At 38.0% G+C, this 18,142-nt stretch overlaps 1 protein-coding gene across 1 annotated transcript; it reads left to right on the top strand.

The window, feature by feature from the left end:
- Nucleotides 1–12,656: 12,656 nt before the first annotated feature.
- Nucleotides 12,657–14,987, top strand: OR2T1 (olfactory receptor family 2 subfamily T member 1). The gene has a single exon (XM_073011933.1). The coding sequence runs from the start codon at nt 12,736–12,738 to the stop codon at nt 13,690–13,692; it is 957 nt and encodes a 318-aa protein (XP_072868034.1). The 5' UTR covers nt 12,657–12,735; the 3' UTR covers nt 13,693–14,987.
- Nucleotides 14,988–18,142: the final 3,155 nt, after the last annotated feature.

The raw sequence follows: 18,142 nt of genomic DNA on the forward strand, positions 1-18,142 counted from the left end.
AAAAAACACTCTATTGTACAGCCACTTTGCAATACAGTTTGACAGTTTCTTACAATATTGACCATAATCTTACCATATGATCTGGCAATTGGGTTTCTCGGTATTAACTCTGCTGATTTGGAAACTTATGTTCATAGTAGATTTTTTATACATTCCAAAACATAGAGTTAATCAGAATGTCCTTCAGAAGTTAAAAGGATAAAGTGTGGCACATTCATACAGTGGAATATTATTTAGTGATAAAAAATAAATGATTTATCAAGCCATTGGAAGACATGGAGGAAACTTAAATGCATACTGTGAAGTGAAAGAAGCTAATCTGAAAAGGCTACATACTGTGTGATTCCAGCTGCATAACATCTTGGAAAAAACAAAACTGTGGAGACAGGAAAAAGATAAGTGTTGCAAGGGGTCAGGGGAGGGATAGATGGATAGACAGAGCACAGAGGACGTTTAGAGTAGTGAAACTATTCTATATGACACAGTAATTAATGTTACATAATATTATGTTACATAGTACTATGCTTTTGTGGAAAAAATACAACTCTGGAACAGAAAGACTCATCCTTATGTAAAATATGAACTGCTAATAATAATGTATCAAAATTGATTCATTCATTGTAACAAATGTACTACACTAATGCCAGATGTTAACAATAGGGAAAAGAGAGGGGATTAAAAACTCTCTGAACAATCAGGTCAATTTTTTGGTAAACCTCATTGTTCTAAAACATAAAATTTCATTTTAAAAGTTTTCTAACAATTATATAACTCTCTGACACTATATTTCTTGACTGGATTTCAGTCAATAAATCATTAGGGGTTCCCATCAAAGAATTGTGGTGTTTGTAGAAGTTAGGATGGGGGTTGGGGATGAAATAATAAAAGTTTGTTAATCTAATTGGTCTTGTTTTGGGAGTTTGGTTATATGTTGTTTTGAAGACATGGGAGCAGTGAGGCTAATATTTCCTAGAAAGTTAGAAGAACATGGGCCAAATATTAATTAGTTTTATGCTTGGGGCATATGGTAGGAGCCCCTCATTCCAAGTTAGCATTCCTTCCCCATTCTGCATATATAAGAAAACACTGGAAATGCATCATCTGTATATGGAAGAGGGGGGAAAATGTCTATATTACCTCACACCAGAAAACCAAAACCTATTAAAAGAGGGATGCTGCTGCAGGAGAAGGCCTTTTTAGAGTGAGTGAATTTTTTAAATAAAGAATTTGATTAAGTAAAAAAACTCAAACTAAGAAGCCTAGAAGGAAGCCTACAAAACCCCATTCTGAACATTGGCTGTGGGAAATAATTTCTGACTAAATCCTCCAAGGCAATTGCAACCAAAACAAAAATTGACAAGAGGAACCTAATTAAACTAAAGAGCTTTTGCACAGCAAAAGAAACTATCAACTGGGTAAGCAAACAACCTATAGAAAGGGATAAAATAGATTTTCTAGTTTATTTGCATAGAGGTGTTTATAGTATTCTCTGATGGTAGTCTGTACTTCTGTGAGATCAGTGGTGATATCCCCTCTATCATATTTTACTGTGTCTATTTGATTCTTCTCCCTTTTCTTCTTTATTAGTCTGCCTAGCATTCTATCTATTTTGTTTATCTTTTCAAAAAACCAGCTTCTGGATTCATTGAATTTTTGAAGGGTTTTTTGATGTCTCTATCTCCTTCAATTCTGCCGTGATCTTAGTTATTTCTTGTTTTTTGCTAGCTTTTGAATTTGTTTGCTCTTGCAGGGTGTCAATTTTACATCTTTCCTGCTTTATCCTGTGGGAATTTAGTGCTATAAATTTACCTCTAAACACTGCTTTAGCTGTGACCCAGAGATTCTGGTATATTGTGTCTTTGTTCTCATTGGTTTCAAATAATTTACTTCTGTCTTAATTTCATTATTTACCCAGTGGTCATTCAGGCACAGATTGTTCAGTTCCCATGTAGCTGTGCAGTTTTTAGTGAGTTTCTTGATCCTGAGTTCTAATTTGATTGCCCTGTTGTCTGAGAGACTGTTTGTTATGATTTTCGTTCTTTTGCATTTGCTGAGGAGTGTTTTACTTCCAATTATGTGGTTGATTTTAGAATAAGCATTATGTGGTGCTGAGAAGAATGTATATTTTGTTGATTTGGGTTGGAGATTTCTGTAAATGTCTATTAGGTCCATTTGGTCCAGAGCTAAGTTCAAGTCCTGAATATCCTTGTTAATTTTCTATCTCATTGATCTGTCTAATATTGACAGTGGGGTGTTAAAGTCTCCCACTATTATTGTGTGGGAGTCTAAGTCTCTTTGTAGGTCTCTAAGAACTTGCTTTATGAATTGGAATGCTCCTGTATTGGGTGCATATATATTTAGGATAGTTAGCTCTGCTTATTGCATTGATACCTTTACCATTGTGTAATGCCCGTCTTTGTCTTTTTTGATCTTTGTTGGTTTGAAATCTATTTTATCAGAGACTAGGATTATAACCCCTGCATTTTTTTTTTTTTTTTTTTTTTTTTTTTTTTTTTTTTTTTTGCTTTCCACTTGCTTGGTAAATCTTCCTCCATCCTTTTATTTTGAGTATATGTGTGTCTTTGCATGTGAGATGGGTCTCCTGAATATAGCACACTGATGGGTCTTGACTCTTTATCCAATTTGCCAGTCTGTGCCTTTTAATTGGGGGCATTTAGCCCATTTACATCTAAGGTTAATATTGTTATGTGTGAATTTGATCCTGTCATTATGATGCTAGCTGGTTATTTTGCCCATTAGTTGATGCCATTTCTTCATAGTGTCAATGGCCTTTACATTTGGTTTGTTTTGGCAGTGGCTGGTACCGGTTTTTCCTTTTCATATTTAGTGCTTCCTTCAGGAGCTCTTGTAAGGCAGGCCTGGTGGTGACAAAATCAAGCATTTGCTTGTCTGTAAAAGATTTTATTTCACCTTCACATATGAAGCTTAGTTTGGCTGGATATGAAATTCTGGGTTGAATTATTTTTTAAGAATGTTGAACATTGGCCCCCACTCTCTTCTGGCTTGTAGGGTTTCTGCAGAGAGAGCCACTCCTAGTCTAAGGACTTCCCTTTGTGGGTGACCCAATCTTTCTCTCCAGCTTCCCTTAACATTTTTTCCTTCATTTCCACCTTAGAGAATCTGACAATTACGTGTCTTGGGGTTGCTCAACCATCTAATCTTTGACAAATCTGACAAAAACAAACAACGGAGAAAGGATTTCCTATTTAATAAATGGTGTTAGGAAAACTGGATAGCCTTATGAAGAAAATTGAAACTGGATCCCTTCCTTACACCTTATACAAAAATTAACTCAAAATGAATTACAATTTAAATTTAAGATCTAAAACCATAAAAATCCTAGAAGAAAACCTAGGCAATACAATTTAGGACATAGTCATGGGCAAACACTTCATGACTGAACCACCAAAACCAATTGCAACAAAAGCCAAAATTGACAAATGGGATCTAATTAAATTAAAGAGCTTCTGCACAGCAAAAGAAACTATCCTCAGAGTGAACAGGCAACCTATAAAATGGGAGAAAATTTTTGCAATCTATCCATCTGAAAAAGGGCTAATATCCAGAATCTATAAGGAACTTAAACAAATTTACAAGAGAAAAACAAACAACTCCATCAGAAAGTGAGTGAACGATATGAACAGACACTTTTCAAAAGAAGACATTTATATGGCCAACAAACATATAATATAATGCTCATCATCACTAGTCATTAGAGAAATGCAAATCAAAACCACTATGAGATACCATCTCACACCAGTTAGAATGGTAATCATCAAAAAGTCAGGAAACAACAGATGCTGGAGAGGATGTGGAGAAATAGGAAGACCTTTACAGTGTTGGGGGGAATGTAAATTAGTTCAGCCAATGTAGAAAACAGTTTGTAGGTTTTTCAAAGAACTTAAAACAGAGCTACCATTTGACCCAGTAATCCCATTACTGGGTATATACCCAAAGGAAAGTAGATCATTATACCAAAAAGACACATGCACTCATATGTTAAACACCATGTTATTCACAATAGCAAGATATGGAATCAACCTAGTTGTCCATCAGTGGTAGACTGGATAAAGAAAATGTGGCAAACACAAAAAAGAAAAAAGAAAATGTAGCACATATACACCATGAAATACTATGAAGCCATTAAAAAAGTATGAAATCCTGTCCCTTGCTGCAATATCGATAGAGCCAGAGGCCATAATCTTAAGTGAATTAACACAGGAACAGAAAGCCAAATACAGGATGTTCTTACTCATCAATGGGAGCTGGCCACAAAGATGGCAACTATTAGATCCCAGAGGTGGGAAGAAGGGAGGGGGGTAGGTGTTGAAAAACTACTGGGTACCATGCTCAATACTTGGGTGATGGGATCATTTATAATCCAAACCTCAGCATCACACAATATACTCAGGCACATGTATGCCATGAATTTCAAATAAAGTGGAATGAATAAATAAAATAATTTTTAAAAAGAAGTTAAATAAATGAATAGTAAAAATAAAAGTTGGCCGGGGGCAGTGGTGCACGCCTGTAATTCCCGCACTTTGGGAGGCCAAGGCATATGGATCACCCGAGGTCAGGAGCTTGAAACCAGCCTATCCAACATGGTGAAACCCCATCACTACTAAAAATACAAAATTAGCTGGGTTTGGTGGCACATGTCTGTAGTCCCAGCTACTCAGGAGGCTGTGACAGGAGAATCACTTGAACCCGGGAAGTGGAGGCTGCAGTGAGCCAAGCTCGTACCACTGCACCCCAGCCTGGACAAGACAGAGCTAGACTCTTGTCTCAATAATAATAATATAATAATAATAATAATAATTTTGAAGTTAAAAAAATTAATCAACCTTTCTAGGATCCCTGGCTCGGGATCCACTAGTCTAAGTCAACTGGGCTCCTGAGTGGGGTGGCGACTTGGAGAACGTTTATATCTAGCTAGAGGATTATAAACACACCAATCAGCACCCTGTCAAAACGGACCAATCAGCTCTCTGTAAAATGGACCAATCAGCAGGATGTGGGTGGGGCCAGATAAGGGAATAAAAGCAGCCTGCCCTCCTGCAGCGGCAACCCATGTGGTCCCAGTGTGGAAGCTTCTGCTTTGGCGTTTGCAGTGAATCTTGCTGCTGCTCACTTTGGGTCCACGCTACCTTTAAGAGCTGCAGCACTCACGGGGAAGGTGTGCGGCTTCGCTCCTGAAGCCGGTGAGACCGTGAACCCACCGAGGGGACTAAACAACTCCAGACGTGCCCGGCCTGAGAGCTGTAGCCCTGGCCCTGAAGGTCTGGGCTTCACTGCGAGGCCAGCGAGACCGCGAACGCCTGCGGGGAAAGAACTACTCCAGATGCACCGTCTTTAGGAACTGTAACCGCCAGGGTCCGCTACTTCTTTCTCAAAGTCAGCGAGACCAAGAACCCGCCAACTGCAGACACAATAATATTTTTGAGGTGCAACTTAATGAAATCAAAACTTGAAAAATATTCACACAAATGAATTAAATAATATTGGCTGAGGAAAAGTTAAGGAGGAAACCGTCCAAAATCTATACTCAAATTAGATGTAAGGATTTAATCAGCACATTATTTTTAGTCCCCCAAATTAAAACTGTATGCATGTCATAAAAATGGAGCATTAATTAAATAATAATGAGCATGTCCATAAGGTGTAATACTTTGGGGTTATTGCATGCTACATTTGGGAGAATATTTCACATCAGGGACACTTTTTATGGTGTATTTTGTGAACAATGCAAATTGTGAAATTACATGTAAACCCACAGACACTCATCACACACATGTTGTGTAAATGTCATATATATTTATAGTGTTTAAGTTTCTGCATGTCTGTTGGTTCTCTACCTCTTGTTTAGTTACATAAAGCTCTTGTAGTGTGCTGGTACGTACACACCCACGAACATACATACACACCAACACAGTATAAGTGCAATTTTGTAAGGATGATCGTCTATATGGTATGTTTTCGATAACCCTCTCTGGTATTATGTTTTTCCCGATGTGTATGCATTGCCTTCATGCTCAAATAAAATAATTATTAAGCTACCAATAAACATAACAGATGTTTTGTTACTAAAATATAATAGAAATAAAGCTACTTTTAGTCTTTTTAATGGCTTTCCACATTTGTTGCCACATTTCTCTGTGAGGAAGAGCTGCTGGCGGAACTTTCTGATGAAACACTCAGGAAATCAGTTTTACACTTTGAAGCACAGGAGTAGAAACACGTTCTCAAAGCCCTTGTCACTTAAATGTTCACTCTTTTCCACCCCATCAATACACTTCTCATTAGCTGTAATAAGTCAGTCTCATTAAAGTCTCCTGAGATCCAAAAGGAAGGAACTTGCTCTTTCCCAGAGCACTTCATTCCACCTCCCCTCAAAGAAAACTATTTAAACTCATACCTCTTCTCAATCTGGGCGCTCCCTCGTGACGCCAGGGATCTCAGAAGCGGAACACCCAGAATAATTCGGCATTCTTTACTGGTCTGCTGCTTTCTTCCTGTATGTTCAGTTTTTCAGACCTGTTATCCCTCTTTAGTTGCTAAATATTTCCCTGTAAAAATAAAAAACAGACAGTACTACATGTTTCTAGAAGGCTGGAGAATTTATGCAATTTGTCCTGGCAATGCAAATTGTTTCAAGGATTTCTAAGATGGCATTTATTTGTTTGGCTTAGTAATACTTCCTTCTGCAGAGTTATATTACAAAAATAGCCCCTAATAAACTTGTTGCATGTCTCTCGTTGTCCTAACTCTATCATCAGTTGCTAAGGATACCTTCAGTCATGCCAAGTTCATAAATCCAGGTTAGAGATCTGCGCATACTGGATCTTCAGGGGTAACACGCTGACAGCACTTTGGCATCCAGATGGCCCAGGTGTTGAAGGTTTTCCTGTTGTAGATACCAATGCCTGTGAATTGCTTTGTGTGTTTTCTTCTTGGTATAAGCTAGATGATAATTTAAGTCTACTAAATCTAATCATTTCTCCTTCTAGCAAAATACCACCTTCAACCTTCTAAAAAGTCTTAGTTCTTCATGCTTGTTTAGTTACATAAAGTTCTTGTAGTTTACCACTAAGTTTTTGATTTACTAAATTATACAGAACCTTCTGGCTATCCTGAGAGATTCAGCTCTCTGTGAGTGACAGATAATCGTCTTTTGATGGAATATAGTTTGGGATAAAATTAGATATTTGGACAATTTTTATGAAAATTATGTGTATTCTATTCCTTGATTCCTACTTAGTGATGTGTGTGACGTGCTGTTTTGAGTGGGTGGCATTCAGATTACATGGATGAGAGGAGATATGAGAAATGTGAGATCATGTAGAACACATGAATATATTATTTTATGAAGCTCTTTGAAAATTAAATAATTGGATTTAATAGTTAAGGTTTTGTCTAAACGATGCAAAATCCTTGAGTAAAATTAGGCAATTAATATGGATCATCTAGGAGTTTCTACTCTAATTATACTCACTGTTTGTTCCACTCTTCCTATTCCCTTAATGAAAATCCAGGTCTTTTGGAATTATGCAGGAATTTCACAAGTGAGAAACCAAATGCTGATGGGCACCTAGACTGACTCCTCCTCATAGTAGAACTTTAAATATTTGGTGCATATGCAAATGACTGGGTTTCCAGAACATTTCATTGTGGTCTGACTGAATTTATGTTCTTTATATGATATAAACAAGATTTACGTAAACTGAATCTAAGAAAGTTGAGGCAGTGTTGTCTGCAACTCCTGGACTGGAAATCTCAGGTACAAGTATAATAAGGAATGACTGTCCCATTCCCTCCATGCCAAATGCAAGTGTATTGAGAAGAAGATTGCCTGTTTGATTTTCTGTGGGAATTACATGGAGTGAGTATTGTAAATTTCAGGTGTGAGGATGCTATTGAGTGTAACAGTGCAAAGAATCTTTTCTTAAATGTTTGCTGCTTGTTTTTTAAAAGATAATTTAAGCAAACCTTAGTCTTATGAATTAGATAGGATAAGGACAATACTGTTTGAAAGGCACGAAGTCCTAAAGGAAAAACCTGTACTTACTTTTAGTTTCTAAAGTACAGACTATGAACCAGGCTCCCTGAATCTCTGAATGGTGCATTTTCTTTGTCTTCGTGCCTTCATTTTACAGACGAGAACACTGATGACTGGAGAGTTGAAGATGCTTGCATTAAAGACACAGAGCTGACATAAGGCAGACTCCTACAGGCATTCTAATCTCAAATATAGACTCGCTGCCTGACTGTCAAACGTGCAAGCATCTTAAAAATCCTTTCTTCCACAATGATTTCAAAGAATTTGCAGACACCTGGATTTCTCAGATCCACTTTGCCAGTGATTCACAAGCAATTATTCAGTGTCCACCACACCAAGGCATAAAATAAACTCTCATCAGAAATAACAGGTCTCTCTAGTTGAGGGGTTTCTAGTGTGTAGTCTCTTTCCAGGTCTTGTCAGGAGGTACGTGTGAGTTGAGGAATGTGGTTTTAAGTTACTCTAAAATTGTCAGAGTACATTAGTGCTTTATTATCTAAGAATTGTATGATTATTCTTTCAATATGAGTTCATTCTTAATGATTCCAACTTTTTGAGATACTAAACAGAATTTAGGAACACAGAGAAAAATTAGGAACATATATTTTTGTATTTAGTCTCAAAATTGCACAGCACTGTATTGACCTGTCTTGAGAACTTCTCATGTGAAAAGATAACTGTAAGTTTGAATGTGTATATGAGTCAAAGTGTCTGGGATAACAACAGAAAAGTAATGTTGCCAGTGTATTCTGTACAGGAAAAACTGCACCTAGAGTAATCTGTTGAAATTGAGGTATTATATTCTAAAATAGACCTTGCAAAAGCTACCCCAGGTAAATACCTGGAAGTTGAGCACTTTGGAAAATTAATACATGAATGTGTAAAATAACCGGAGAAGTGTGACTGGTATAGAGAAAGAGGAAAGATAACCTTGTAGTCATATTCACATTATGAAATGTTGAATGTTGCCAAGAGATAAAACTAGTTCCAAGCAGATTCAGAGGGCAAGGAAGGAAACTGCATGAAGCAGCTTTAATCTAAGCTATCGCAGAGCTTCCTAACAACAGGCTGCTGCATTGAAGGAGCATGGAGCATGCTCTTTTCTTTGACAAAATCTTCACCAGTGGTCACATGGAAGCAGGCAAAGGCTGCAACTTACAACTTAGGGATTATCTTGTCACTTGATTTAAAGGATGGGCTGGGTGATCATTACAGTCCTGGGCAAGCATTGTGTCCTATGCTCCAATTGTAGTGATGTGGGAGGAAAATATTTGCAGCCATCCCTACCACCACCATGTACCCCTTATAAAATAGTAGAGAATATTTACAAATGTCAGGATAACATAAATGTGTTGATTTATCTCTTGGTGTATGGTATTATGCAATAAAAAATAGTGTAAGTAAGCCTAAAATAAAATTTTATCCAATAAAATTATGTCTATTTTATCCATTAACATTTTTTTTCTAATTTTCTCAAAATTTGCAGGCCAAGCATACTCCTGCTCTTCAAAGGAGTTTAGAGTTTCTGCAAGCTTAATTACGATGCACACCTTTTTCTGAGAATTTCTACTAAGTAACATTTCTTTCAAGTCAAAGGATATCTGGGGGAAAAGATAGACTTTAACTGCTGATGTAACTTCACTGGGAGCGCCTGGGTTTACAGACCTTTTGTGAAGATCAGGAGGTATTTGCAATTTAAATTCATAGATTTTAGTTGAATATGTATATTGCTTAAATGAGAGATTGAGAATTTGCACCCATTTACCAATAATTTTGAAATAATTTGCAGATATCTTATGTTATACTTTGTATTGTATAAAATATCTTTACCTGTAACTATAAATTTCTTATTTGATTCTTAAAGTAACCCTGAATGTTTCATTATCTCAATTAATGTAAGCAGATACCGAGGCTCAGGGTGTTTAGGAAGAGAATCCAAGGTAACAGAATTAATTAATGTCATGACCAGAGGAAGAACTCAATTCATTTAATTCTAGATTTTGTTTTACTGTATGTTGCCTTCATCATTTCAGAAACAAATGCCTATATAAAGTCACAGAATCATTCCAAACATTTTCTGATTATTTTTACGTGTACTAAACCATAGCAAAGCTGTGTGATCTATGCGCAGGAGAAATTCAACAAGTATAATTCCTTACTGTGCTCGCTCTAGTGAGAGAGCAGATAATAAATTTAACAAAACATTTACTTAAAATCATAATTTACTTTGAGGAGGGCTTGTTCTCTGACAAATTAGACCTTTGTTGGCAGATTGGAAAAGGCAGGCCAGTTGGCTGCAAAATGGAGTCGACTTTAGAATTTCCCTTTGTATTGCTAGGTCTACAGGGCTAGCTGGCCATAGAAAAAGCTAGAATCACTGAAGAATTACATATATACATATATAAATCTATGGGAGGAGATTATGAATATATATACATATATATATAAAATGGATAAAAGATCATCCTTTATGTTCTTGAAGTTTGTTGTGGATTTTATGGTAACCTGAAATTGTATAAAACAGTCACTCAGTTTTTCTTAATTACCAGAACTATGGAAAAATTCCAATTTCCAAAAATAATCAGTGAGTTACAGCTCAATATGTATGTCCCTGTGCTATTATATGTGTGTGTGTGTAAAATGAGAGTGAGCGTGAACAGAGAGCAGAAACCACTATTACATATACGTGTGTGTGTGTAACATGGGAGTGAGCATGAACAGAGAGCAGAGGCTGCTATTTGACTTCGCAAAGCAGCACGATTTTCCCTCTATTTCTGCCGTCTTATCACATAATAGAAGTCAAACCCAAAATGCAGGAAGTGTGGAAGTAGCTGAAATACTGCTAATATTTAGGCTACAACATAAACTGGAGGGCAGTTTCCCTTTAGAAATATATTTTAATAGGCTCCATTAATGAAACCTAAAAAAAGCAAAAGTAAAATGAGGGAGGTTGTAAATAATGCTGACATTGTACATAGTATCAGAAAAATGTATAAAACCTGACACCAAAGATTCTGAATTGGCAAAATATACCTATACATAATATATATAATATACATATGATGTGTGTACATTTTTATATATGTGTGTATATCTGTGTACATAGTTTACACCCATAAAACAGCAATCCTGATTCTAATAATTTATGTGATCTACTCTCAAGTATGACTGATTTTCAGTAGTCACATTAATCATTACACAGTGTTAACAATTTAGCAGGTTCCCATGGTTGGTACATTTTATTTGCTAATTACAGGAACTGTCCAGCTGCTGTTCCCATATAAAGCCTCCCATATACACAATGGATGTGTATGAACATATAACGAATTGAGACTCTCTGGTCCAGACACTCCTCGCACGAACAGACCCCGTGACCACAACGCATCACTCTCGATGCTGTCGCTGGTGAACGGGGTTTTACAGCTCCTCACTTCCTAGTTCTATCGTGAATATCAGGGAGTCAATAGAAACAAAGCACTTCTTAGCCTGACACTTGGCAAAAGTAAACTCCACGATGTCATCATCATTATTCTCAATAGTAACTTCATTTTATGGGCAATGGACTCAAACGCTAATACTTTTAGAATATTTAGAGGAGCATGAGACTAGTTTGATCAATTTTACTCCCAAATATGTTGGTAAAATATCTGTCTTGGAACACGTTTAGCCTTAAAACACGTGAAAAATTATCCTTTACTTTCATGAAGTTTGTTGTGGATATTTGTTTCTTTATTGTAACCTGAAATTATAGAATACATACTCAGTTTTTCTCAATTATGAAGAACTATGAAAAATTATAATTTCTAAAAATAATCAGTGAGTTATAGCTCAAGGTTTATGTCCCTGTGGTATTTCCTCTGAAAATTAATTGCTAATACTAGCTTCTAATGGTCATGCTATTCATAATCCTAATGTTAATTCCTCATCATTTTAAAATTGAAAATAAATAAAATTCAGTAACACTGAATGCCTCTTGTATTGAGAATAATTCTTATGTCTAAATTTGCAAGAGTAGTTTCCACTGAGTTTCTGTTGCCCTTTTTATTTCATCCCTTATAATTTGTCTGGGACATGGATAGACTAACACCAAGTATACTCTCCTGACGTAGACAGTGACTTGTGATCCAAACGGCAGATAACCCATACTTGTAGCTAAATGGAAGACATGAGCTACTCACAGCCAGCAAAAATGTTTTTAAAATGGTGGTGATGCCGACCACACAAAGACGCATTAAATAATAATACAAATTTAAATGCATCTAAGGTAACATACACACACACACACACACACACACACACAGACACACACACACCAGACCATGGTATGTTTAACTGCTGTGTAGCATGGTATGCACCCTTAGGCATTGTAATGTATATCATTGTAATACACTGTCATCTGCTGACATCATCTTCTCCAATGTATTTAAGCAATTATTGATTAATAATGACCAGTTTTATTTAAAAACCTTCTGGAATTGATTAAATGCTAGGTATCAGTCCCAGTGTGCCAAGAATACTATTTTTTAAATGTTTTCTTCCCAGTTTTAAAAGTTTGCTGCCTAACAATTAATTCAAATGTTGTTATTTTACTGCCCTGGGAATGCTGTCATCTTATTTGGAAGATATTACCTGATATCAGCACAATTGTAGGATCAATGGAAGAGCACAACACATCCTCTACAGACTTCGCTTTCATGGGGCTGTTCGACAGAAAGGAAACCTCAGGTCTTCTTTTTGCCATCATCTCTATCATCTTCGTCACCGCACTGATGGCCAATGGGGTTATGATCTTCCTGATCCAAACAGATTTGCGCCTTCATACACCCATGTACTTCCTCCTCAGCCACCTTTCCTTAATTGACATGATGTACATTTCCACCATTGTGCCTAAGATGCTGGTTGATTACTTGCTGGATCAAAGGACCATTTCCTTTGTGGGGTGCACAGCTCAACACTTCCTCTACCTTACCCTTGTGGGAGCTGAATTCTTCCTGTTGGGCCTCATGGCCTATGACCGCTATGTGGCCATTTGCAACCCTCTGAGATACCCTGTCCTCATGAGCCGCCGAGTCTGTTGGATGATTATAGCAGGTTCCTGGTTTGGGGGCTCTTTGGATGGCTTCCTCCTAACCCCCATCACCATGAGCTTTCCCTTCTGCAATTCCCGGGAGATCAACCACTTCTTCTGTGAGGCTCCGGCAGTCCTGAAGTTGGCGTGTGCAGACACAGCCCTCTATGAGACAGTGATGTACGTGTGCTGTGTTTTGATGCTGCTGATTCCTTTCTCTGTAGTCCTTGCTTCCTATGCCCGAATCCTGACCACAGTGCACCGCATGAGCTCAGTGGAGGGCAGGAAGAAGGCCTTTGCCACTTGTTCATCCCACGTGACTGTGGTGTCCTTGTTCTATGGGGCTGCCATGTACACCTATATGCTACCACACTCCTACCACACGCCTGCCCAGGACAAAGTCCTCTCTGTGTTTTACACCATTCTCACACCCATGCTGAACCCCCTCATCTACAGCCTTAGAAACAAGGATGTGACTGGAGCTCTGAAGAGGGCCTTGGGGAGGTTCAAGGGTCCTCAAAGGGTGTCAAGAGGTGTCTTTTGATAGTCGACTCCTTCCCATGCGTGTGGTAAATGAGAGACTCTGTGGTCACTGTGGCTGTGCTTTCATTGAAAGATGAAGCAAAAAGGGAGGGAGTGATATGATTACCATATTGGTTTTTTGTCTAGGGTTTCTGGTTCATAACTCCATAGTTATGTTACAACGTTGTGGTTCTTGAGGCCTCAGAAAACCGAATCTCTCTCTGTGATCTTTGCCTTCCCTCTTTTCACCTGCTTCTTTTTCTCCCCAAAGAAAGCCTTAGAAAGTAAAAATATAATCCAGTCTTTGCCCACTTTTGGTCACAAAGAAATTATCTGACTACCTTGTCTGATTGCAGGTCACAAGACCTCTGTTTCAAAAGAGGCCCTCTCTCATACCCTGGAGGAGGGAACACTACACAGAGGGGCCAAGAAGAATCTGATCAGACAGGCCTTCATGGGTGTCCCCACTCACTCTATCAACACTAGGTCATACTCTGTGTCCAGTCATATTTCTATGCAATTGTCCACGCTTCAATCATGACTATTCAATAAAGTCTCCACATAGAGGCCAAAAGGAGAGGACAGAAAACTTCTGGACAGCTAAACTCATGAAGCTGAGCAGGAGGGTGGTAAGAACCCACCCACCTGCCTGGAGGTTGGCATGCCCCAGTTCCACAGAGACAGAAGCTCTTATGCTCTCCTAGACCTCACCCTGGTGTCTTTTCATCTGGTTGTTTCTATGTATCCTGTGTAATATCATTTATAATAAATGGTAAACGTAGGAAAGCATTTCCTTGAGTTCTGTGAGCCTCTACAGCAAACTAACTGAACCCAAGGAAGGGCCGTGGGATCCTCAATGAACAATCACTTGGTCAAAAGCACAGGACAACTTGGGGCTTGTGATTGGCACTGGAAATGGAAGGCAGTATTGTGGGACTGAGCCCTCACCCTGTGGGATCTGACGCTATCTCCAGATAGATCGTGGCAGATGGTCGTGGGACTTTAGCTTGGGCTAGAGCATTTGACTGTGGATAGTGGCAGAATGGAATTGATTTGGAGGACCCCCAAATGGTGTCCCTTACCTTAACTCCCTTACCTTAACTCGAGCGTTTTTTCTACCGACTTCACGTCTTTAGCTTAACTCTTTCAACCAATTGCCAATCAGAAAAATCTTTGCATCCACCTGTGACTCATCAGCCTTCCACTTCATGTCCTGCTTTTTCAGGCTGAAACAATGTGTATTTTACATGTTTTGATTGATGACTTTGCATGTAAGTTCTTTCCCTAAGTTTTAGGGAGACAGAGGTTACCTTGGGCACACTTTCTCAGGATCGTCTGAGGCTTTCCCCAGGCCATCATCACTCACATTGGCTCAGAATAAACCTCTTTAAATATTTTACAGTGTTCGGCTTTTTCATCAGATGCAAACTTGACATACTAAATACGCTGAAGAAAATTGAGAAAACTGAAGAGGTAGAAAGGTAACTTTCTGATGTTTCTGCCCTTCTCCCTTGAGAGCTGTCCACAAAAGAATTCTCAGACCTACCTCTTCTGAAAGAAGGTAACAAGCCCCTTATTCCAGAGGGGCCCTGACCAATGCCCAGAGGGGAAAAAATGTCACGGGGGAGGCCACTAGAATCTGAACAAACAAACCTTGCTAAGTCCTCCTCCTCAGTTTATTTCCATTACATCATATTTTTAAACAATCTAATCATACTTTTAAGGTTTGCATGCCTCATGAAACTTCTATTAAGTAAATTTCCTATACTTTTCTGTTACTAATCTGTCTTTTGTTGGAAGTTACCAGCCATGAACCTTTTGATGAGTAAGGAAAAAAAAAATCTTACTTTCCTCCCCCACCGTATCACTAATTGTAAACTTTGCAAAGTTTTGATACTGTCTATCATCTTACCGTGTGACCCATCTTATTCACAGGGAAGTCACAACAAACCTCATGTGGTCTATGCAGTCCATTTCTAGGGGGTTTTGCTTAAAGTTTCTATACTCCTAGATTCTTAGGCTTAGCATCATTACAGAGGGATAAAATGTGTGTCTGAACTGTATCAGTTCATTATATCAGGGATACAAAGTGTCTGTGAACTGTATCAGTACATTATATCAGGGAGATAAGGTGTGTCTGAACCGTATCCATACATTATATCAGGGATAGAATGTGTGTGTGAAGTATATCAGTTCATTATATCAGGGATGTAAGGTGTGTCTGAACTGTATCCCTACATTATATCAGGGATCAGCCATCTATTGAACTATTAAGACCCTTGGGATATATTTGTTTGCAAAATAGGTGCCTGTCCTGTCCTCATGAAGCTGCCCATGTAGCCCAGAGGCAGTGAATAATAACAAACAGAATAAGTAAGTTAACTCTGTAGTCTGTGAATGTCAAATGGTAGAGAAAGAGAAAAGTAGAGTAGATTGAGGGAGAGAAAGAATTGCAGAAACTGTGGTCATATTGGTTGCTTTTTACAACGTCATCGATAGTCTAGATCTCTTTGGAAGGATAACATTGGAGCAGTCTTGAGGAGATAAAGAATTTAGCCCTGTAGATAGTGTTGGGGTGGGAGGGATCCCACGTAGAGGAAAAAAAAAACAAAAACAAAAAACTAGTAGGACAGCCCCGAAGTGAGAGTGTACACAGCTTATTCAAAGAGTGACAAGAAGCCAGGATGACTGGAGCAGTGAGGGAAACAATGGTACGTGCAGACATCTATGTCTGGTAATGGGGAGGGGAGAATCGAAAGGGCCCCTTATAGCTTACTGTAAGAATTTTAGATTTTACTCCCAATAAACGGTGAGCTACAATGGGGTTTTAATCACCAAAGTGGCATGATCTGATGTTTCTTCAACTGCTGCTTTAGAAATAAGCCTTAGAGGATTTAGGTGAAGCAGGAACATACCGTAGAAATGGTTGGAACCTAGGTGTATTCTGAAGGTAGAGCCAACAGGATTCCTTTACTAGTTGGATATTGGTTTCAAGGGAAAGAGAAGCACCAGGGGCAACTCTAAGGGCTTGGATTGAGCGACTGAAATTGGGGACCTCCTACTAGGGGGGCTAAGGAAAGACACAACTGCAGGAAGTTTAGGGGGGGAAGAAAGAAGCACAGATCCGTTCAGTTTGGTGAATGCCAAGTTTGTTTTGAACTGAAGTCATTAATATATAGATATTATATAGATACATGGTTATAGCTAAGAACCCCAATGAGCTTGACAGAGAAAAGGTACAGAGAAAAAAAAAAAAAGAAGAGGACCAGTAACTGAGCTAGGATCCCTCCAGTACTAAGTGAACCTGGGGAAATGACACAAGGAGAAAAAAAATTAAAAGGAAAAACAAAACAGTGGGTTAGGAAACTCAATCACAGTTTGATGGACTTGAAGACAGATGAAAATGCAACAAAACAAAACACACATCTTCAGTTGAGGGAATAGACAGTTATATCAAAACAAGGAAAAAACCAGACAAACAAAACTGTGTTGATGGCCCTAGTACAATAAGGCCTGAAAGGTTTGATTTATCCACATAAAGATCATTGAAATGAGAGGTAAATATCCTGAATAGAGAGGACAGTGGAGGAACTGGGGAGACTAAAAACAGGCAAAGCTTTTGGAGAATGTGACTATAAAGGAGCAGAGATGTCATTGCAGATCTGGGAAAAATAAATTCATCAAGTTGTATTGGGAAAACTGTTTGTTCATATGGAAAATGGAACATTTGCCTAAGGTCACATACTGTACCACAAATATGTTTTAGGTGAGTTAAAAACTAAAAGGTGAAGAAAGGAAAAATAAACTATGAGCTTTTACAAGATAAGATAGGATAATATTTTCTTGACTTTAAGTTATGAACACATTGCTTAAGACACAAAAAGAACTAATATAAAGTAAAATATTGGTAATTCGATTTACAAATGAACAATTTAAACACTTGGATAGGTCACAAACTAGCAGATGTGTAACAAAACTGAAAACAAAATATCCAGCACATGTATAAAAAAATTCTTATGTGTCTATAACAAAAGGCCAAAATTTGATAGCAAATGGGAAAAATACTTGAATAAAAACAAATGTATCTGTCTCAACTTATTAAAGATACCATTCAACAGAATTTCAAAATTATTTTTGAATTTCAAAATTATTTTTGAAATTCAAAAGAATTAAAATCATGAACTCAGAAAATTGTGCAACAGTATTCATAGCTCCATTATTTACAATAGCCAAAAGGTTGTGTCCATCAATAGACAAATACATAAGCAAAATGTGATGTATACAAACAATGTGACACTATTCCACCTTCAAAAGGAATGAAACTCTGATATTTTCTGCCACATGAACGAACCTTGAAAATGTTATGTGAAGTGAAATAAGCATAAAGGCAAACATTGTATGATTCCATTCATATGAGATTCCCTGTTGGAGGCCTAAAGAGTGAGGGTCATCATCGACTCAGGATACCACGG

This window comes from Chlorocebus sabaeus, chromosome 25 (genome assembly GCF_047675955.1).
Source record: "Chlorocebus sabaeus isolate Y175 chromosome 25, mChlSab1.0.hap1, whole genome shotgun sequence".
Taxonomy (NCBI): domain Eukaryota; kingdom Metazoa; phylum Chordata; class Mammalia; order Primates; family Cercopithecidae; genus Chlorocebus; species Chlorocebus sabaeus.